General features: G+C 40.6%; 1 protein-coding gene across 12 annotated transcripts in view; it reads right to left on the bottom strand.

Annotated features, from left to right (window-relative positions):
* phf14 (PHD finger protein 14) overlaps positions 1-22976 on the bottom strand; it is a 309934-nt gene extending 286958 nt beyond the window's left edge. For 11 of the 12 annotated variants that reach the window (XR_005942595.1, XR_005942597.1, XR_005942596.1 and 8 more), the window contains exons 1-3: positions 22880-22973; positions 8588-8698; positions 6244-6845 (exon numbers count right to left, since the gene is read on the bottom strand). Coding sequence is in view for 9 of the 12 variants with exons in the window: in XM_041183760.1 (XP_041039694.1) it covers positions 6244-6845; positions 8588-8698; positions 22880-22922 (756 nt within the window). In the remaining 3 variants the exon portion in view is untranslated. Of the gene's footprint in view, positions 1-6243; positions 6846-8587; positions 8699-22879 lie in introns of all 12 variants that reach the window. The other variant, XM_041183757.1, reaches the window with a different exon arrangement.
* Between the last annotated feature and the right edge of the window lie 309 nt (positions 22977-23285).

Genomic DNA, 23285 nt, shown 5'->3' with positions numbered 1-23285 from the left:
ATCTTATACACCTCTATCAGGTCCCATCTCAACCTTCGTTGCTCCAAGGAAAACAACCCCAGCCTATCCAATCCTTCCTCATAGCTCAGACCCTCCAGCCCAGGCAACATCCTGGTAAATCTCCTCTGTACCCTCTCCAGTGCAATCACATCCTTCCTATAATGTGGTGACCAGAACTGCAGGCAGTACTCCAGTTGTAGCCTAACCAGCGTTTTATACAGTTCCAGCATAACCTCCCTGCTCTTATATTCTAACCCTCAGCTAATAAAGGCAAGTATCCGATATGCCCTCTTAACCAACTTATCTACTTGCCCCGCTACCTTCAGGGATCTGTGGATATACGTACCAAGGTCCCTCTGTTCTTCAGTACTTTCCAAAAATCCTACCATTCACCGTGTAATCTCTCAACTTGTTAGCCCTCCCCAAGTGCATTATCTCACACTTTTCCAGGTTGAACTCCATTTGTCACTGCTCTGCCCACCTGACCAATCCATTGCTGTCCTCCTGCAGTTTACAGCTCCTCACTATTTACCACCCTACCAATTTCCGTGTCATCCGTGAACTTCTTGATCATACCCCCTACATTTAAATCCAAATCATTTATGTACAACAGCAAGAGCCCCAGCACCGAGCCCTGCTGAACCCCACTGGAAACAGACTTCCAGTCACAGAAACATCCCTCTATCACCAGCCTCTGCTTCCTGCCTCTCAGCCAATGTTGGATTTAACGTGCCACTTTGCCTTGGCTCCCCTGGGCTCTTACTTTCTTGACCAGTCTGCCATGAGGGACCTTATCAAAAGCCTTGCTAAAGTCCATGATGAGCACATCAAATGCATTATCCTCATCAACACTCCTGGTTATCTACTCAAAAAATTCAATCAATTTGTCAAACAGGACCTTCCTTTAACAAATCCAGGCTGACAAGCCCTGATTAATCTGTTTCTCTCCAAGTGTAGATATTTTCTGTCCCTCAAAATTCTTTCTAGTAACTTGCCCACCACTGAGGTTAGACCGACTGGCCTGTAATTTCCTAGTCTATCCCTTCCTCCCTTTTTTAATAATGGGACAAGGTTAGGAGTCCTCCAGTCCTCTGGCACCTCACCTGTGGCGAGAGAGGATTTGAAAATTACTGCCAGGACCCCCGATATCTCTTCCCTCGCCTCTCTCAACAGTCTAGGATACATCCCATGTGGGCCTGCAGACTTATCCACTTTTAAGGCCACTAAACCCGCTTGTGCCTCCTCTCTATGTGAATTTGCTCTATATTTCACAGTCCTCCACCCTGATGCCTATACCTGCATCATCCTTTTCCATTGTGAAGACCATTGCAATGTATTCATTGAAAACCGTACCCACATCTTCCGGGTCCACGCACAGATTAGCTCTATGGTGCCTAATTGACCCCACTCTTTCCTTTGTTATTCTCTTGCTCTTTATATATTTTTAAAAAACCCTCTGGGTCTTCCTGTATTCTACACACTAATACTTTCTCACGCACTCTCTTAGCTTTCCTGATTGCCTTTTTAAGTTCCCCTCTGCACTTTTTATACTCCTGTAGCGACTCTGCCATATTGAGCCCTCGATATCTAACATAAGCTTAACTTTTTTCCTTAATCCTAACCTTTATGTCCCTCGACATCCAGGGTTCTCCGGACATGGAATAGCAGATACAACAAAGACTATTTCACAAGATGTCAAGCATTTTTATCACGCCCCTGATCAAATGTGGCACCACGTGCAATCTCTCAGTCTTTTCAGCTTGGCCTTTGGAATGTAAGATCTCTCACTTTTCTCACTCAATGGATTTAGTCCTCAAGTCACCTGCGATGGTAGCTCTACTCCATCATAGTTTCCCGGAGACAGTCATCACCTAAATGACACACTCCCTGCAGAACCATGACAGTCTTGATGGCAAAGATTCCCCAGAGACTCCTTTATAAACTTTTAGTCTTTAAGCTTTGACATGTCTCTTTTTCCATCAATACTCAAGTTTTATAAACTTTATTAACACAGTCTGGTCAGCTCTAGCAAAACTGAAGGATAGCAGTAGAACTATCCAATTCAGTCTCTGCTCAGACCCTAATGCCATCTTTGTCCTTTTTTAAACTGTATCACACACATGCACACACTCACTCTGCATGACGTTGTATGTGCTTGCATGCCATTGGGGTGTAAAGGTACTCGGCTGAACAAGCATCAGCGTATGACTAAAGGATAGCACCGCCCACTATATGACATATAGAATCACATGGATTTAGACTCAGAACATTCCAGAAGCAGCAGGTGACAATTGGTAGCAGCACCATGCAGTAACCTGGAATCTGTAAATAGTTAAAGAATACCAATAAACGTTTCATGTTTAAATATACAAGTCTCAAGATTTCATCATTGACATCAAACTGACCCAAAATACAACACGGTGATCAGCGATAGTACACAACACGGTGAACAGCAGTGAAAAGAAAGGTTGCATTTTAAACGATAAACCCTGAACAGCATCCCAAGATATGGAAAACTAAAAATAACTGAAGCCTAACTAGAGAGACTTGCATCTAAGATGAAAAATTGAAGAAACGGTTTAAGAAGCTTTGCTACAGACTTAGAAGTTGAGGAATCTACTAGAATGAGTGGAAGTTCATTATGAGGCTCGAGTGGCACAGGGTGAAAAACTGCTGTGATCACAAGATCAGTGAGCAACACTACAGGAAACTTGCAAGACCCTGAGTAACGTAAAGTTAAAAGGAGCTGGTTCGTTCACGAGAGGTTGAGCAAAAAGCTGTACTTATATTATAGAATAGGTGGCAGTCCCACGCTTCAGCATATCATTAGAGAACTGGAAGATAGCTGCAAGTTAATAAAACCCTGGAAAAAAACATTGGCAGGCAGAGTCAAGAGAGAAACCTGCAGGGCACAGTCAAAAAAGAAAATAGGAAAAAGCCTGTACAGCTTCAGAGGCAGGGAACTTATTTCAGTTGGGAAAAGTAAATTATTTCAGTGAAGAAAAAAAAATAATTGCTTCTGCTCTTAAGAGTTTAAAATAAATGGCACTGAGTTAAAAAAAAACTGTCGCGTTCACAGCTCATGGCTTTCAAAAAAAAACATGCGCACCCGCCGCAGCTCCCAAAGCATGAGACGTTAATAAAAGACCTGCAGAGGCAAAAGAGGGGTGAGAAAGAATCGCCCAGAAAAGAAATCACTGCAGTCATTTTCCTTTTGAAAAAGGGAAAGGTTCTCAAAGTTTAAAAAAAATGAAGCAACCAATCACTGGAGAGTTTGCCAAGATCAGAGAAGGATGGGAAATGCAGAACAACGAAACTGACTGGCTGCAGAGACAGGCTGAAGTTAAATAAAGTTACTGCCTTAAAGGGGCAATGACATTTAAAAAGATAACTACAAAAAAAACAGCCATGGACAGCAAATTAGAAGAGCCAGACACATTTTGGCCAAGGAAAGGGCTAAACCAGACAAAAGAGTGGGAGTCTTGGAGGAGACAATTTTTAGTGTACGGGAGAAGTGCAAGATTAAATAAAGAATCAGAAGAAGTACAAGTTGATAAGTTTTTATTCGTCTTTGGTTCATTTGCTGATGAAGTACTCCATAGCCAACATATAGAACAATACCTGATAACATTTGATGAGATAATAAAAGGCTTTCACAGGTATTTTAAATTCCAAGTCGTGGAGAGTGCAGACCCCAGAAGACAATCTAGCACATGCCCAACAAGGCATCGAGGGCAACAAGAGGCCCCAGAGAGAGGGCAACTCCCAATAAAGCGCTGAGGGCAACAAGTGAGAGGGCAACAGAAGATCTCAGGACAATGGTAACAAAAGACTCCAGAGCAAGGGCAACAATATTCAAGTAAACAAGATGGTTGCTGACCACGTCATTGCCCTGAAATGCACAAGCTGCAGAAGAAAAAAATGACTGAAAAGCAGCCGAAAAATATAAAAGTAGAGCTTTTTTGAAAATGTTGACAATACCCAGCCTGAAACAACAGATGGCATTGCAGGGTGAGCAGCTAGCTGTGAATGAAGGAAAGCTCTCTGAGGTAACTCAAAAGAAGCAAAACGTGCAACAAGTAAATGAAGCTGTACTACAGGAAAACATTTGCATCAGAGCTGAATTGAAAGATTTGAAGCACAAAATTTGAAAATGCACGACAAACTGAAGTCTTCAAATGAACCAAGCTGTTCGATATCCGAACAAACAAATTTCAGAGACGACACAAAAGTATCAGGAGGAAATAATGACCCCACTTCCACAATTGGCAAATCAATGCAGGAGTTGGGAAAACTCAACCAGATATGCAGCTGGGCAAAACAGCAGGCAGAAAAGGCACACAAAGAAGCTGCGGCCCTGAAAAACTCCTTGCAGAATCAATATATAGCCATGGAGAAACAAGAAGAGCTCAAAAGGACGTTGAATATTACTTCAGAAAAAGCTGTGTTGGAACTATCAGGAGTTCTTTCAGTGCTTTTGGCAATATTTATACCTCTACCAACATCACTAAACTATCTGGTCAGTATCTCATTGCTGATCATAGAACTCCCCTGTTTCTTTTAATAGTCTGATAGAAACGTTTATGTCCAGCTGAGAGGGCTGATGGACCTCAATTTAACATCTTATCCAAAAGACAGTACCTCTACCTGTGCAACATTTCTTCAGTACTATATTTCAATAACGTGTGCTCAGTTTTCTGGAGTGAACCCACAATATTCTGACTCCATTAAAGTGCTACCACAGAGCAAAGGATGGTACCATGGGCCTTGAGCAGATGCCACATATTTCTTAATTCAGAATTCATGCCAACAACAGAATATTGTCAGCAAATTTCCAAACTCCATCTTAAGCATTTCCATGCTTGTCTCAATTCAGATATTCTTGTGGTAAATGTTCTTGCTAAGTGATGGGCATAACAACCAGTAATCAATTTTGAAAATCTTCCCTAGTGATCATCTACATATATCAGGACAGAATAATCATCTAAAGGAGGAAAATCACTGAACATTGCTCATTTTGAGGTCTTCGGCAGTCTTACAAGAACTCCAAGATCTTCCCCTACAGTTTTGAAAAATCACAACTTTAAAGTAGACTCCTTGGATTTTTTAAGTTTGGGTTTTAATTGATTTAAAAAATAAATTTTATAAAGCAAGGTGTTTTAAGTTTTCATAATGTAGATTACCTTTTTAAAAAGTATGTTAAATACACAAACCAATACTTAAATAACTAACCACAATAGAAAATCCCAGTGAAACCTCTTGCAAAAGATTTTGTTACTTGTCAACAATTATAATTGGCATTAAAACAGTAAATCTAATTAACTCCAAAACACAATTCATTTAGATATCATTTTGTTATTCCTACCTCCACTTAAAGAGCAAGGTTGGAGCTGCTAAATCCTTACTTAAATATTGACGTGGCAATACAATAATCATAGCTGAACATGTTTTCCTTGTTTACAGTAAACAATTACATGAAATATACAGGGCTAAGGTGTTGCTTTAATCATTACAAAGAGTTGCAATGATGTCTTTATCTCACTTCCCGAGTTCTGGCATTATCCTTTACTTAATACACAAACTTGCATCTTGGCCCAGATTTCGGTCAGTGGGGAAGTAACTATGCCATTCTTTAGTTAATACATCAAAGTGATCTTGAGCCACTACTCTCAAATTTTAATTTTCCTTCTCCAGAGCATTTAGCCACGACTGCAATCAGAGCTGTGATCAGGAGCTCACTACATTCTGACTTGGGCCTTTTTTTCCCTCAAATACATTTAAGTATAAAGCAGCAATCTTCAAAACATTGGACATTTAATAATCCTACCCTACAAAAGACATCTAAAGGCAGAAAGTAGGATATGGACTAACTTTAATTTCCTATTCATTGCGGTAAAACACAAGGATCAAAAGCTGTTAAAGATTACTCATTGTAAACTGAATTCTTACCCACTTCAATTGCAAAAGTAGAAGGCACAGCTGGAAAAATGAAATATCTATGGATAGGTTTTGCTCAGTCACTATGGGACAAATTTTATGTTTCATTTTGTATTAATAACCACTTCACAAGAGTTAGATGCTTTGAAAATAGTTTCACTATTACTGACCAGATACAATAGTGTTCAGCTTTCCAGTTTTAAAACTTCATGTACCTTTTCTAACATAAAAGCATTTTTTCATATAGCTTTTTAATCAGCAACAGTTCTGTATGATATGTTTGAACATAACTGATTAATATAGTACCTCATAATTCTTATTCTGCGTCAGAATAAAGCCATCACTTGTTCCTTCTGTCTTGGCAGCTTTTTGACTTGAAGGTCTGTTTTTTCTTCGAATTCTATCTTCTTCACTGGCACTGCTACTGTCTTCCTCATCATCAGGGTTTCCATCTTCACTGTCACTGATATCATCATCCTCACCACCACCTTCATCACCATCATCGTTATTTACACCTTTTCCTTTCTTCTTTCCACTACAAGGTCGCCAGTCATTATCATCTTCACTATCATAATCATCAAAACCATTCAACTCTTCGACTGATATCATATCCAGCATTGTCCTCTTTTTACGCAAATTCCATTTCTTCTGTCCATCATTTGATTCATCTGGCCCAGCATCATCCACTATTTCTTTAGTTTTCTTCTTGCTGGTTTTGCTTTCAGCTTGTTCTTTGGTGTCCAGGTCAGGTTCTTCTGACTGATCGTCTTTGCATTCAGCTTCTATCTTTCCATCAGAAGTATCCTTTTTATCCTGTTCAGAGTCCTCTTCACTGCCATTTTGTCCCCCTTCACTCTCTGAACCTTCTTCACTGTCCTTACCAGCACTCTCTCCACTCCCATCAGAATCTGTTACAAAAGTAATATTAGCTTTTTAAGTATTTTTAAATAACCAAGTTGATTAACTTATTGTTGACTAATGTTATATTAAAAAGCCTTTAACTGAAGGCACATTTTGATGAGTATTATGTATGTTTGATCCGAATTTTTCATATTTAGTCATCAGCACAATCTAGTTTAGCATCAACGTAGGATGTTCCACCAGTAGGGATTCTATTACAACCCTGTGGATGGGTTAGCAATCATTACAAGAAGGGATCTAATAAAGGGGAGATTCTGGGGTGAAGGGTAAACATTTAGCACAGCAGAGTCATCACACTCCATTGATCACAGAAGTGTCATCGATGCACCAAATAAAATGGCTTTGTCCTTAAACTATTTAATTTGTTCAAAGGTGATGAGACAGGCTAATGTGATCTAGCAGTCTACATAGTTCAATCAGAGAAAATTATAGCTCTTAATAGTATACTATAGTTCAGTTTACAATTGAAACTTTTGGAATGGAAGACCCTGCATTGCATAATGCACAATTTTAAACAAATGTTTTAATACATACAAACAAGGAGTAGGTCACTCAGTCCCTTGAGCCTGCTCCGCTATTTAATAAGATCATGGCTGATCTGATTGCAACCTCCACATTCCCACCTTCTCCTTATAACCTTTCACCCCCTTGCGTAACAAGAATCTATCTACCTCTGCCTTAAAAATATTCAAGGCTCTGCTTCCATCACTTTTTGAGGAAGAGAGTTCCAAAGACTCACGACCCTCAAAAAATATTTCTCAATTCTGTCCTAAATGGCTAACCCCTTATTTTTAAACAGTGACAAAGGGATTAATTTAATATCCATGTGCTGTGATTCTGTGCCCATTGGGAACAGGGTTAGAACTCTCCAAGCTCATTCACTATCATTATAACCACTGAGAAGGGAATACCTTCATCCCATCAGTGGTGAAAGGATGACACATTGCACCACCCAAACACTCAAAGTTTAACTGGAAAAGTGAGAAACACTTAAAAACTGTTAAACACCATTAAAGCTATATTTAATAGCTTTGCTCAACAGATGCCAATTTAAGACCACAACCTTCCCGAGAGAAATATCCATAGTCACTTGTGAAGTATCAGACGTTTGATCAACAATTATTACTATCATGTCCTATTTTTTAATCATATTCTAAAGAAACTAATCTGTATTTTTTGAAAACATTGATGCTTTGACTGTAGAACCTGTCAGAATCTGTCTTTTCTCTTCCCAAGTGCTGATGGGCCAACTGAATATTCCATCATTTGCCATTCCTTTACCTCACACCAAAATCTATATGTCAGTGTAGTATCTTCTTTCCCAGTGAGTTATCTGCTTTATACAGATCTGGTCGTACGGATCAGGAGGGTCATAGGTTCAATTCCTCAATTGGTGAAAGTTAGGTGGTTTCAGCAAGGACAACAGTTGGAGAAACACAATTAAGCTCTCACATCGTACTGATATCTAGCAATTCTTGCTGGAAGTAGTTTTGTATGTGAACTTGTGACTAAACACAAGCAGGTTCAGTTTTGGGGAACAATCAAATAGTCTGCTAACATGCATCATCCTGGGCTTACATATGAATTATGGGAAACTCATGAGTGCACAAATCCATCAATGAAACAATGCCTCAATAAGGAAGCCCACACTTTCAGAAGGGGAGGGAAAAAATGCTTCACAGTACAGATCAAAACAAATTCCACAAAAACACTTATGAACAGTATTTACCTGAAGCATCTCCCACTTCAAAATCACTGTCATCTGAGCTGTCATAATCTAATGCTTCCAAGAGGGATGTTGCTAGCGTCTTCACTTGTCTCTTCTTTGGACCACGTTCAACTATGGAAATCCAGAGTAAAATCAATTCAGTAAATACAACATCCACAGATGCCCCCAATTCCTAGAGTTAAAAATAACTAATACCCAATTATTTACATTTCTTCAACTCAAAATCATGTAGATTTTACTTTCCCTTTTCCCCACATCATTCGGTTGATCAGCTGAAAACAGCTTAACCCACTTACATATCAGTGTACCAGTCTTAGCAACCATGAGACCTTTGCTAACCTTAAATATTTAAGAGATTTCCTTCTTAATTAAAAAATTGCCCTTCATGTCATTATGGATGGCACAATGAAATTCAGCGAGGTAGGATATTTTACATAGTTACTAGGATGTCAAAAAGCATATTCTTCAACTTACCCATGGAAAATGCCATGGAAGATTGATTAGTACATTATAAAAATACAGTGACAGATACTCCTCTCAGGAAATGGGTTCCATCCCAAATCATCTTTTAAAATATTGTATGAATTTAGGTATAGGAATTTTTTTTTGGAATGAAAGTCCTAATTGCTACATTTGATAGAAGATATCCACCTGTGTCATGGCCCTTAGGTATAATTGCGTCTGGAAGTTTTCAACATTAATAGCACAGAAATTATCTGTAACCTTCGAGACATTTGATGGCATGTGACAATTTGCTGATTCATAATATTATGCAAAGGAGAGGTCGGAGCAGCCAGAAGTAATAAGGAACTTCCCCTGCTCGTACTCCACTTCCAAATATAAATAATACTGATTACCAGGCTTTTAAAAAGAGTAAGTTTTTATCAGATTAGTCTCTTGTGAAAGTCTTGTTTTTGATCCAAGATGCAGGAAGCTGCAAACTTTAATTTTTAGTTAATATCACACAAGACAGATATTCATTAATGCAAAAGTTTGAATCACAATGATCAAAAGACTCATTTTCAAGTGTTACACTCCTGACAGGCAGTTGGTGAAGGAAGAAACCAGAACCATTCTTTACTTGGACTAGATTTATTCACAGACTGACACATTACAAATTTATATTTCCTGACTTCACTCTACTGTTGTGTCACTAAGTGTCACTTTATATGTGCTCAAGTAACCAGCCAATCAATGCCCTCCACTTGTTTGTATAAAACCTCAATTGAAACAACCGAAATAAAGAACATGACTAATTCAGGGGTAAGATTTTCTTCTCTGTCATTTATAAAAAGGGGCGAGGGATAAGTCCAACAACCACAGGTTAGTCAGTCTAACATCAGTGATGCGGAGCTTTCTAGAGACAATAACCTGGAACAAAACTAATTGGATTTGAGAAAAGTATGGGCTACCAAATGAAAGTTAGCATGGATTTGTTAAAAGGAAATTGTGTTTAACTTGATCGAGTTCTTTGATGAAGCTACAGAAAGGGCTGATGAGGGTAGTGTGGTGTATCTGGGCTTTAAAAAGGTGCTCAACAAAGTGCCACACAATAGACTTCAGAGCAAATTTAAAACCTGTGGGATGAAGGACATTAGCAGCATGGATACAAAATTGGCTCAGAGACAGAAGGCAGTGAATAGTGATGAATGGTTGTTTTTCAGGCGGAGGAAGGTATATAGCAATGTTCCCCAAGTGGTCAGCAAAAGGACCAGTGCTCTTTTTGATATATATTAATGACCTGGACTTGGATATGGAGGGCGTAATTTCAAAGTCTGCAGATGACATGAAACTTGAAAACATCATAAATTCAGAAAGGTAGTAAACAATTAAGGGATAGTAACAGACTCAAGAGGAAACACTAATTTAATAGGCAGACACATGGCAGATAGAACTTAGCACTGAGAAATGCAAAGTGATACATTTTCAAGAGAAGAATGAGGAAAGGCAACATGAAACTAAATGGTAAAATTTTAAAGGGGTATTAGGAAGGGAGAGACCTGGGCTATAAGTACTCAAATCCTTGAAGATAACAGGACAAGTTGAGAAGGCTGTTAAAAATGTATATGGGATCCTTGGTTTTATTAATAGAGAAATCAAGTACAAAAGCAATGAAGTCATGCTAAGTTTTTACAAAACACTGGTTAGGCCTCAGCTCAGATATCGTGTTCGAGTCTGGACACCACACTTTAGGAAGGATGTCAAAGCTTTGGAGATAGTGCAGAAGAGATACACTAGGATGGTGCCAGAGATGAGGAACTTAAATTACTAGAGACCAGAGAAGCCAAGGTTGTTCTCATTACTGTAGAGAAGGCTGAGAGGAGATTGGATAGCAGTGTTCAAAATCATTAATGGTTTTGATAAAGTAAAAAAAAAGTTGTTTCCAGCAGCAGAAATGTCAATAACCAGAGGACACAGATTTAAGGTAATTGGCAAAAGAATCTCCTCAACTGAACAAACACCAGACACAAGAATGCCACATAGAAAGGAACCCCCCAACCCCACATCCAAGACTTTGGACCATCAACCTTGAAGAAAGAGGTCCTGGAGCTGCTAGGCAGGGAGACAGAAGATACTGTGTGGACAACTGAAAATTTGTACAGAGAAATGACGGCTATAATTTCGTCTAGAAAGACTTTACATGAAGTCGAATCAGTGCCTGCCACTCAGAATCACAGGATTTTAACGGCACAGCAGGCCACTCGGCTCATCGTCTGTGCACTGGCTCTCCAAATGAGCATTATGACCTAGTGCCACTGCCCTACCTTTTCCCCGTACCCTTGCACATGGTTTCTATTCAAATAATCATGTAATGCCCTCTTGAATGCCTTGATTTAACCTGCCTCCACCACACTTCCAGGCAGTGCATTCTAGACCCAAACCACTCGTGTGAAAAAGTTTCTTCTCACGTCACATTTGCTTCTTTCACAAATCACTTTAAATCTCTGCCCTCTCATTCTTGATCTTTTTATGAGCAGGCACAGCTTTTCTATCTACTCTGTCCAGCCTCCTCATGATTTTGATCATCTCTATCAAATCTCCTCTTAGCCTTCTTCTCTCCAAGGAGAACAATTCCAACCTCTCCAATCTATCCTCATAGCTGAAGTTTCTCATCCCTGGAACCACTCTTCTAAATCTCTTCTGCACTCTCTCCAATGTGTTCACATCCTTCCAACCAGAACTGTACACAATATTCTAGATGAGGTCTAATGAGTGTCTTATATAAATTCAGCATAACCTCTCTTCTCTTGTATTCTACGTCCCTATTAATAAAGCCCAGGATACTTTATGCTTTATTAACTGCTCAACTGCAATCTTTTGGTATAACTGCCAGGTTGAAACCCTTCCACTTGTTTGGAAAATTGTTTTTATAGGTGTTCACATGCATTATTATGCGCTTAACCTCACCTAGAAGCTGGACATTCATAGCATGAAACTTTAATCCATGGCATTCTGCACATAACTACATGCACCATGTGACCAGTTTCTGGAACTGGAAAAATTCTACTACTCTGCAAAATTAACTGGTGAAATTTGAGCTATAATACATCTGTTACCCATTTCATGCAGTGGTGGTATACAGATTGGCTTATGTGGCATATGTCTCCCATGTTGTCTAAAATGAACCCATGGAAAACAAATGGAGTACCAATGTCATTTTCATCATTATAGTTAGTGCAATGGTAAAGCTGTATTCAGCTCTAGGTCAAGCAAATAGTTGACACAATCTTTTGGGAAGCACTGCCTAATAGTCTTGACAATTTCAGATAGGCTTGGCTGAGTCTACAGTGGCCATTTGCAGCTTCATGCCAACTGTCATCTTTGGTGCTATACCAATCTTGTAATCGTGAACGGCCTACTCTGTTCCTATATTTCAATACTGCTCATTTCCTCTGATACCTTATGTCTGAATTTTCCTAACGAACCTCCAGTGAGACACCTTGTCGAACCTCGGTGGTTACAGCTTCTGCTAACTCCTCTCTGACTTCTTTAAACAGTCTAGGCCCTAGACTTGAGGATATGCGCCATCAGGACCTTAATTAATCTAAAATTGTGCTACTTTTGTCAGAGCCAATTCTTTTGATACAGTGAGATCTAGCAATTGTTCTTGAACTATAAATTCAGCAGCTACACCAATAATAGGTAGTACCTCCGAGCAAGGGCTTAATAACAAATAAACATTTATCTAAAGGAAATAATGTAAAATCCTGCAAAGTCATTAACAAAAGTAACTCAATGTTGAAAAAGGACCTTTTAAATTATTTAAATTAAATTTTAAGCAATTAATTTAGAAACTATTGCAATTCACAGCAGTTTTAGATACATGCAAAGCTAAAAAAACTCTTGAAACATACATATGAACATATGAATTAAGTGTAGGCCATTCAACCCCTCAAGCCTGCTCTATTATTCAATAAGGTCATGGCTGACTGATTATGGCCTCAACTCCACATTCCCACCTACCCCCAATATTTTTTGACTCTCTTGTTCATCAAGAATCTATCTGCCTCTGCCTTAAAAATATTCAATGACTCTGCCTCCACTGCCTTCTGGGGAGAGAGTTCCAAAGGCTCACGACCCACAGGGAAAAAGTTTCTCCTCATAGAAACATAGAAAATAGGTGCAGTAGGTCATCATTCGGCCCTTCGAGCCTACTCCACCATTCAATGTCATGGTTAATCCTCTATCTCAATGCCATAACCCTGCTCTCTCCCCATACAACTAGACGCCTTTAGAATCTAGAAATCTATTTCCTTCCATTTCCTCATCCCAGTCTTAAAAGAGAGTCCTCAATTTTAAACTGTGTCCCCTTATAGCACTTTTGATACCTTGATAGTATTATCAATGACCTTCCGATACTAAAATCTAATGTGGAGCTCAAAGTAGTCTACCTTTTAGTTCTTAGAAAAATGTGGTACCCTCATTAGAAATGTGATTAACCCAAATTACCCAGATTAGTGGGAGGCAGTGGCGTAATGATATTGTCATGTGACTAGTAATCCAGAAGCCCGGGGCCATGCTCTGGGGACCTGGGTTCGAATCCCACCATGGTAGATGGTGGAATTGAAATTCAATAAAGAGAATAAAAAGTCTAATGATGACCGTAAAACGATTGTCGTAACAAGCCAACTGGTTCACTAATGTCCTTTAGGGAAGGAAATCTGCCGTCCTTACCTGTTTTGGCCTCCATTCGACTCCAGAACAATTTGGTTGACTCTTAAATGCCCTTTGAAATGGCCTAGCAAGCCTTACAGATAACGTCCCACCGACAGGACAGACTGAGCAGAGGTATAGGGTCAGGAGGAAATTATCCTGGGAGCACTCAACATTGACTCAGTACTCCTCCATGTTGAACACCACATGAAGGTGCAGGATGTGCTCTGGGTGGAGGACTTCAATGTCTATCACAGCTACTGACCGAGCTGCCCAAGTCCCAAAGGACATAGCTGCTAGACAGGGTCTATGGCAGGTGGTGAGAGAACCAAGACGGACAAAGATACTTTACCTCATCCTCCTCAATCTGCCTACCACAGATGCATTTGTCCATGGTAGCATCGAAAGGAGTGACCAGCGCACAGTCCTTGTGGAGACAAAGTCCCATCCTCGCATTGAGGATACCCTCAATAATGTTGTATGGCATTACCACCATATTAAATGAGATGGACTTTGAAAAGATCTAGCAACTCAATACTGGGCATCCATGAGGCACTGTGGGCCATCAGCAGCAGCAGAACTATACTCAACCACAATCTGTAACCTCATGTCCCGGCAATCCCCCACTCTACCATTACCATCAAGCCAGGGGACCAACCCTGGCTCAATGAAGAGTGCAGGAAGCCATGACAGGAGCAGCACCAGACATACCTAAAAATGAGGGGTCAATCTGGTGAAGCTACAACACAGGACTACCTACATGCCAAATTGCGAAAGCAGCATGCAATAGACAGAGCTACGCTATCCCACAACCAACGAATCAGATCTAAGCTCTGCAGTCCTGCCACATCCAGTTGTGAATGGTGGTAGACAATTAAACAACTCACTGGAGGAGGAGGCTCCACAAACATCCCCGTCCTCAATGATGGGGGAGCCCAACACAGCAGTGCAAAAGATAAAAGCTGAAGCATTTGCAACAATCTTCAGCCAGAAGTGCCAAGTGGATGATCCATCTTGGCCTCCTCAGGAGGCCCCCAGCATCAGAGATGCTAGGCTTTCGCCAATTCAATTCACTTCACGTTACGTCAAAAACGGCTGAAGGCACTGGATACTGCAAAGACGATGGGCCCTGACAACATTCCGGCAATAGTAATGAAGACTTGTGCTCCAGAACTTGCTGCACCCCTAGCCAAGCTGTTCCAATAGAGCTACAACACTGGTATCTACACGGTAATGTGGAAAATTGTCCATGTACCTCCTTGTTATGACCACAGCAGATGTTAATTGCTGAGCAAACCAAATCCCAGAGGGAAACTTGGCTTATGGCCTATATCCTTTTTTTTATATTCTGAAAACGATAAAATGCACTTATCGCAGCAAGTCCAGTAATACTTCTGAGATTTTAAAAATTAAAAGTAAAAGTTTATTAACAAAAAGAAAAACTTAAGCACACAAGGTTACAGTTATGCAATTAAAATTAGTCTTACAAAACATTCTCCCAGAAATCTCCCTACTTGGTCAGACCCACAAGTAAAACATCTTTTAGGCAACACTCCCTTATAGATCTTTAACTAAAAAAATCCGTAATATTATCAAAGGCAAACTGCTGTAGCTTTAATAAAGGCATACCACATGACCTCAAACTCTCTAACATTCTGCTGTGGAAATCCACAGCTTAAGAATGCTTTTTTGCAGCCCAAGGCTTTTCTGGCTTGACTTGACTGATTCAAACTGCATCTTCTCCCAGCCTAGAGCTGTTTCCAGGTGATCCTCCTCACACACCCAACAGCCACACCCAATAACAGCCAACCCAAAGATCTCTACAGTAGCTGTAAAATACTGCCCCCACCCCCCCGCCCCCCAACAACCCGACCCCCAACCCCCCCCCACTTTCATCTTAGTTTCCATTGTTCTCACAGCTCTCAAATCCTTCCAAATATAAAATTTCTCGTGTCTCTATTTTATCTCTGTTTTCAGGTCAATAAAATGTAATATACCCTCTTCTGTTTGCCCATGGAACTCCTGAAAGATGCTAAAATGTTTCTTGCAACCTCTGACTTCTCTTTGATATTCAAATGATCTCTCAACTTATCTAAAAATACAAATGTTTTAGATCCAACCTATTTACTTGTATCTCAAACCCACCATAATATCTTACTACAAATACACACCTAATGCCTCTATCCTTTCATGTCTTAACCCAGACAACTTGTCTCTAAGAAGCTTTTCCCAGCTTAATTAAATCATTTTCATACACAGCCTTCTTCACAGAATAACACATTACCCAAAAATATTAAAACAAAGTATCCATTCTCACATCCTGTACATAAAAAGCAGGATAAATCCAACCCAGTCAATTACCACCCCATCCTTCTGTGCTCATTCATCAGTAAAGTGATGGGAGGAGTCATCAACAGTGCTATCAAGCTGCACTTGCTTAGCAATAGCTTGCTCACTGATGCCCAGTTTGGATTCCGCCAGGGGCACTCAGCTCCTGACCTCATTACAGCCTTGGTTCAAACATGGACAAAAGAGCTGAACTCCCGAGGTGAGGTCAGAGTGACTGCTCTTAACATCAAAGCAGCATTTGACCAAGTGTGGCATCAAGGAGCTCTAGCAAAACTGGAGTCAATGGAAACTGGAATCAATGGAAACTGGGGGTTAAAACTCTCCATCGGTTAGAGCCATACCAAGCACAAAGGAAGATAGTCGTGGTTGTTGGAGGTCAATCATCTCAGTTCCAGGACATCACTGCTGGAATTCCTCAGGGTAGCATCCTAGACCTAACCATCAGCTGCTTCATCAACAACCTTCCTTCCATCATAAGGTCAGAAGTGGGAATGTTCGCTGATGATTGCACAATGTTCAGCATCATTCATGACTCCTCAGATACTGAAGCAGTGCAGGTCCAGATGCAGCAAGGTCTGGACAATATCCAGGCTTGGAATGACAAGTGATAAATAACATTCGTGTCATGCAAGTGCCAGGCAATAGCCATCTCCAACAGAGAATCTAACCATTGCCTCTTGACATTCAATGGCATGACCTTTGCTGAATCCATCACTAACACCATCGTCTAGAAACTGAACTGGACTAGGAATATAAATACTGTGACTACAAGAGCAGGTCAAAGGCTAGGAACCCTGCTGCAAGTAACTCACCACCTGACTCCAACAAAGTCTATCCACCATCTACAAGGTACAAGTCAGAAGTGTGATGGAATACGCCTCACTTGCAACTCCAACACTGAAGAAGCTTGATTCCATCCAGGACAAAGCAGCCTACTTGATTGGCATCCCATCCACATTCACTCCGTCAACCACTGACTCAGCGGCAGCAGTGTGTACCATCTACAAGATGCATTACATGAACTCACCAAGGGTCCTGAGAACCCACCTTCCAAACCCACCTCTGCTACCATCTAGAAGGGCAAGAGCAACAGATGCATGGGGACACCACCACCTGGAAATATATCGCCGCTCCATCAGTCACTGGGTCAAAATCCTGGAACTCACTCCTTAACAGCACTGTGGGTGCACCTACACCACATGGGCTGCATCAGTTCAAGAAGGCAGCTCACCACACAACCTTCTCAAGGGCAATTAGGGATGGACAATAAATGCTGGCCTAGCCAGCGATGCCCACATCCTATGAGTGAATTTAAAAAATCACTACAGATCGTGTGTTTCTTTATCTGTCTCGAATACACAAGATTATATTCCACTGAAGAGGGTTCCATTTATATTCCAACAATGGGCATGTGAGAACCCCAACTTCACTGGCACTGCTTTAACCTAATTGAGGCTCTCCTGCATGCAGAACAGCCGAAATTTACCTGACAGTTACTTTTCTCAGGTGTCTAATAAGGGCAGTAGTTTCAAAGCGCCAATATTGCCATCCATTTTATGGGGCTACAGGTAAAACAAGATATCAGGTAAAACCTTGCAGCCAACAAACTTGGCCTCCTGAATGCAAATCTATTCTCCATAATACTTCTCCAGAGGAGTGGCCAGAATGTGAATTATTTACAAAATCACAGGCAGATCAGAACAATTGTACTTCAACATCAATCCAAAACATTGGCAGTATCTATTTGCAACACAAGTGGGTTGAATCAGATTTCTGATTGGTTCCATTAAGGACAAGACAAAAGACACACCTAACAGTTTGTTTGGAATGTTTAATTTGATCATGTCTGCTGTAGAGAAATGTTCTCTTTAAAATTTATTTATTGAATATAGCCCATTTTTGTCTCTGTGAAATCCCTTTCAATTTTTTTGCTCAGCCATGCACAAGCGTTATTTCTCACAGAACAAGACCTTCAGGCTACTCTGCAGCTTAGCGGAAACACTGCTGTAGAATAATTTTAAGTCAAATCTGATTATTGTCAAGCAGACTCTTAAAGCTCACAGTGCTAACGTTATTGTCTTCAAAGGAGTGGGTAGTGTCTGCATTTCTGAGTACAGATAGGGAGCAACAAGTGATGGAGGGATGTCAACATGAGGGCAATTTTAAAATTAAGATTTTGCTGGTCTAGAAGCCAGTGGATGATAAGTGAACATGGCTTGCTGTAAGTTGGGAACCATGCAGAGTCTTGGATGAGCTTGAGTTCACTGAGGGTGGAAGACGGGAAGCTGACAAGGAGAACATGGGAATATTCAAGTCTAGCAAATAAAACACAAATGTAATGTATTCTGTTAGCAACACAACATGCTCTCATTTTGAGAATAACTGCAGTTTCTCTAATCTCGTCATAGAACTGCAGTCTTTCATCCTTGGTTCCATTCTAACAAGTTTCCTCTGCATCTTCTGAGGCCTTGACATTCTTCCTGGTGGGAGCAGGCAGGAGCTACTATTAATCACTTCCATCTGGGCTTCTGTTCTTCACATGCCATGGTTGATTCAACTGAACAATCTTCGTCCTCATTACTATTGCCTCAGCCAAATCCTATCCATGACAAAATTCAAGGAAAGTATTTCTCAAGTCACTTTCTTTAGAGACAAAGACAATACGTACATTGCCAGCTTCACAGGTAATCTCAATTAAACCACAATAGATTTAAAATCCAGTCCCCTAATCCTTTAAATGTATATTACTGTTTAACTGCCAGAGGCACATGTTTCCCTAATTATTTCAAACAATGTCAAATTCTAAATAGAGGTCAAATTATTTGAGGCTACCCTAGGGTAAATACCATTTGCATTTTCTCCCCAAAACAATTTTTCTGGAAATGAAATGTGCTCATTAAAATCTTGGTTAGTGGAAGCAGTTTTATAACTTCAATTTTGGTTTATTTTGCTGGAATCTTAGTCTATTGAATATTGAAAAGTTTGCCAGCAGACAACATTGGTAATCGAAAATATTGCAAATACAGATTATTTCGATGAGTGCAAATATCTCGGAGGATTCTGGGCTGGAGATTACAGAAGTAGGGAGGTTGTAGTAGGAGCAAGGTTGTGGATCGATTTGAAAACAAGGATCAGAATTTTAAAATCAAGGCATTAACTGGGAGCAAAGATAAGTCAGCGAGCAAAGGAGACTTGTTGAGAGTAAGGACACGAGAGTTTTAGATAAACACAAATTTACAGGAGGTAGAATATGGGAGGTTGATTAGGAGTACATTGAAATTGTCAAATTTACAGATAACCACACCATAGATGAAGGTTTCAGAAGCAGATGAGATCATGCAGGAGCAGAGTCAGCCAATACTGGAAATAAAAACAGGAACTCCTGGAAAAAATCAGCAGGTCTAGCAGCATCTGTGGAGAGAGAAAGGAGTTAACGTTTCAAGTCCAATATGACTCTTCTTCGGAATTGAAGAGAGATAAAAATGTGATGGGTTTTATGCTGTTGAAAAAGACAATATTGGAGTTGGGAATCGGTGGTTTTAGTGATGGCACAGATGTGTGATTGAAAGTTATCCTTGGGGTCAAATGTGACACCAATGTTGCAAACAATCTGATTCGGCCTCAGACAAAGGCCCTGTCTACAATAAAATGCCCAGTCCTGTTTACTAGACTGGTCTTGATCATTTCACAATGACTGGACGCTTTCAGTAAACGTTTAATAAATTCAAAAATTTCCAAATTTTTTTCCAACCATGTTACCTCCCTTTATTAGGTCACCACTGCCTCAATATGAAACACATACAACAACTTATATTTATATAGCACCTTTAACATAAGAAAATTCCCAAGGTGCTTCACAGGAGCATTATAAAACTAAGTATGACATCCAGCCATAAAGAGAAGACTGAAAACTTTGTCAAAAATGTCGTTTTAAGGGCAGTGAGTTGTAGAGAGGATATTCCAGATCTTGGGGCCTAGGCAACTGAAGGCACGGCAACCAATGGTGGAACAATTAAAATTGGGGGTACACAAGAAGTCAGAATTAGAGGATCTCAGATATCTTGGAGGGTTGTGGTACAGAGGAGATAGGGAGGGGTAGGAACACGGAGGGATTTGAAAACAGTGATGAAAATTTTAAAATCAAGCCACTGCTTGAGCAGGAGCCAATGTAGGTCAGCGAACACAGGGGTGAAAGGCAACGAGACTTGCAACCAGTTAAGACATGGGCCGCAGTTTTGGGTGGCCTCAAAGTTATGGAGGGTAGAATGTGAAAAACAGCCAGGAGTGCTTTGGAATTGTCAAATCTCATGGATGAAGGTTTCAGCATCAGATGAGCTGAGACAGGGGTGAAGTCGAGCAATGTTACAGAGCTGGAAATAGGTGATCTTAATGATGGCACAAGAGCATGAAGTCAGAAGCTTATCTCAAGATTAAATGTAACACCAAAGTTGCAAACAGACGGGCTTAATCTCAGACTGTCGTCAGGGAGAAGGATAGATTGGTAGCTAAGGAACGGAGTTTGGAGCCTGGACCAAAAACAATGGTTTCAGCCTTTCCAATATTTAATTGAAGGAAATTTCTGCTCATCCTGTACTCGATGTCAGAAAAGCAGTCTGATAATTTAGCAACACTGGTATGCCGACAGATTGGAAACGTGATTGGAGGGATTCATACATGGATTTTTGAGAAAAATGGGAACGGATTTAAGAGGCAACAAACGTGTTCAAGAACTTCGGAGAGGAACGGGAGGTTGGAGATGACAGTAGTTTGCAAGGATGGTGGGATCAATAGTTTTTTTTGAGGAAAGGGGTGATAATGGCAGATTTAAAGATGAAGGAACAACACCTGGAGAGAGAGTGTTTACAATATCGGCTAACGGGGGGCCAGGGGGGGAAGCTGGGTGATCAGTTTAATGGAAATAGGATCAAGGGAAAAGGAAGTGGATCTGATGGACAAGGTGACCTCAGAGAAGGCAGGAGGGGAGATTGGAAAAAAAAACTAGAGAATGATGCAAGGTCAGGGCTAGGACAGGAAGGAGCATTAAAGGATATTGGGTCAGGTGATCTGGTGGAAGCAAGGGATGCAGCTCATCAGACTGTCTCAATCTTAGTGACAAAGGAATTCATGAGCTCTTCATACTTCTTGCGGGAAGTGAGAGTGGAAATGACAGGGGAGCAGTTTTAAGAAGTACATTTATCCACATTAAAGTTATCTGCCATCCCTTTCTCAACCACTTGACAAACCAGTTAAAAATGCATCAATTTCTACAAAAGTTAAACGTAACTTGTCTTTCCTCATTGATAATGCTGACACTTTTTTCTAGCATTTTCTGTCTTAAGTTACAAGGAACTAGCCTCACAGCTTCCTATCATCAAATATAATGATGTACCTCACAAAATCATGTGTGGATGATGTGGACCTAGGACAGGTCATGATTAGAACAACAAAATCTATTCTTAATCTATCCTGTGTAGTCTTCACAATTCAAGTGGACTCAGTATTTCTCATCCACTACTACATTTGCAGTGCTTTAAAAATGATCAGACAAGCTGACTTAAGTGCAAACTTGCAAATCAAACCATGTTCACATTTCATCTTATGGCTAAACTGTATTACTATGAGGTGACGGTTTCATCCCTCTGTACAAGCTCTCTGCAGCTTGCACAAATCACTGCCCATCATACGGCTGAGGGCATTCCCAATGAGGTTCACTGTTATCCATCGAATTTGATGCCCCTTTTTCATTACAGTTGCATGATACAATTAGAAATCAGTTCATAAGTCATTACTACAACTTTAAGGCAACAGCACATGCATAACTTTGCATATCAGTAAAAAAAATGCAGTTGCCAGAAATCTGAAATAAAACAGAAAAATGGTGGAAATACTCAGCAAGTCACACAGCATCTGTGGAGATAGGGAGATACGGTTGACGTCATAGGTATTTAATGACCCTTCAGCAATTCTGAACAGACCCTTATTAATAATTCTTGGACCCTGGGCCCAAGAACATTTGAAGCCCCTCCATTTAACCCTTACCAATCCATTAAAACACAAATATGCATCAAAATGCATGAATAAACCTGTAGAATATTGTGCATTAATAAAGAAAATCATACAATATGCTAGGCATTAATGAAACTTATCTGTAACCCACTGACTAAAAGGAGGTGGAAGAAACTTTCAAAAATGAGTTTGATATATGTATTCAAAAAAGGGGAAAAAATGCAGGGTTTTGGAGAAAGAGCAAGGAAGTGGGACAAATTGGATAACTGGAGTTGCCAGTACAGGCAGCAAGGGTCAAATGCTCTCCTTCAGTGCTGCGTGATCGGATGCCAGAGCAGTTGGAGAGGGTTTGTGCGAGTTATGCTGAATTTTGCACCGTATCTGCTGATGCCCTTATACACAACCCCACAACCCCTCAAAGGGCCAAACGTTAACAATGTCGCTCTCTAGATGTTTGCCGGAGCTGCTGAATATTGCTAGCATTTTTTTTTGTTTTTCACACCAGCAACTGACGCGAAATCAGAGCTGGTGTCGGTTGAAGAGCCAAGCGGAAGGAGTTCTCTATGCTTTTCCATACCAGCAACACAGCCCTGAACCACAAACACCCACTCAATCAGTGAAAACTCAAGCACGTCTCTCGGCCTGGCCTGAAATCAGGCCCAAGCAATGCTGGCCTTTGATTAGCAGCACACGAGCCACCAACGCGGGAAATCCTTCCACCCAACAGGAGGAATCGGTAGTCCGTCTGTTCAGTGTCCCCGGGATTGCGACTCTTTTACTCACACATGCTCTTCATTGCTGTGTCGCTCTCCTCTTTCCCGGACATAACTGCTTCGGCTCGAGCTCGGGCTCGCGGCGGCCACCGGCGCCCTGACGTCACCACGCCCACCCATAGCTCAGCGTTGCGCATGCTCCGTTTTTCTTTCTGAAAGAGGGTCGAGCGCAACAATCGACACAGGATCGATTTCTATAGCGCCTGTAATGTAATGAAAACGGGCACTGGGCCTATACAGGAGGGATAGTTAAATAAAACGTGACATCGAGCCATATAAGGATATAACAACATAAAACAGCGGGTCAGGCAGCATCTATGGAGAGATAAGAACAAAAAAACTGCGGATGCTGGAAATCCAAAACAAAAACAGAATTACCTGGAAAAACTCAGCAGGTCTGGCAGCATCGGCGGAGA

This window comes from Carcharodon carcharias, chromosome 3 (genome assembly GCF_017639515.1).
Source record: "Carcharodon carcharias isolate sCarCar2 chromosome 3, sCarCar2.pri, whole genome shotgun sequence".
Lineage (NCBI taxonomy): Eukaryota > Metazoa > Chordata > Chondrichthyes > Lamniformes > Lamnidae > Carcharodon > Carcharodon carcharias.
The sequence above is the reverse complement of the archived record's forward strand: the minus strand, read 5'-3'. Positions and strand labels throughout refer to the sequence as shown.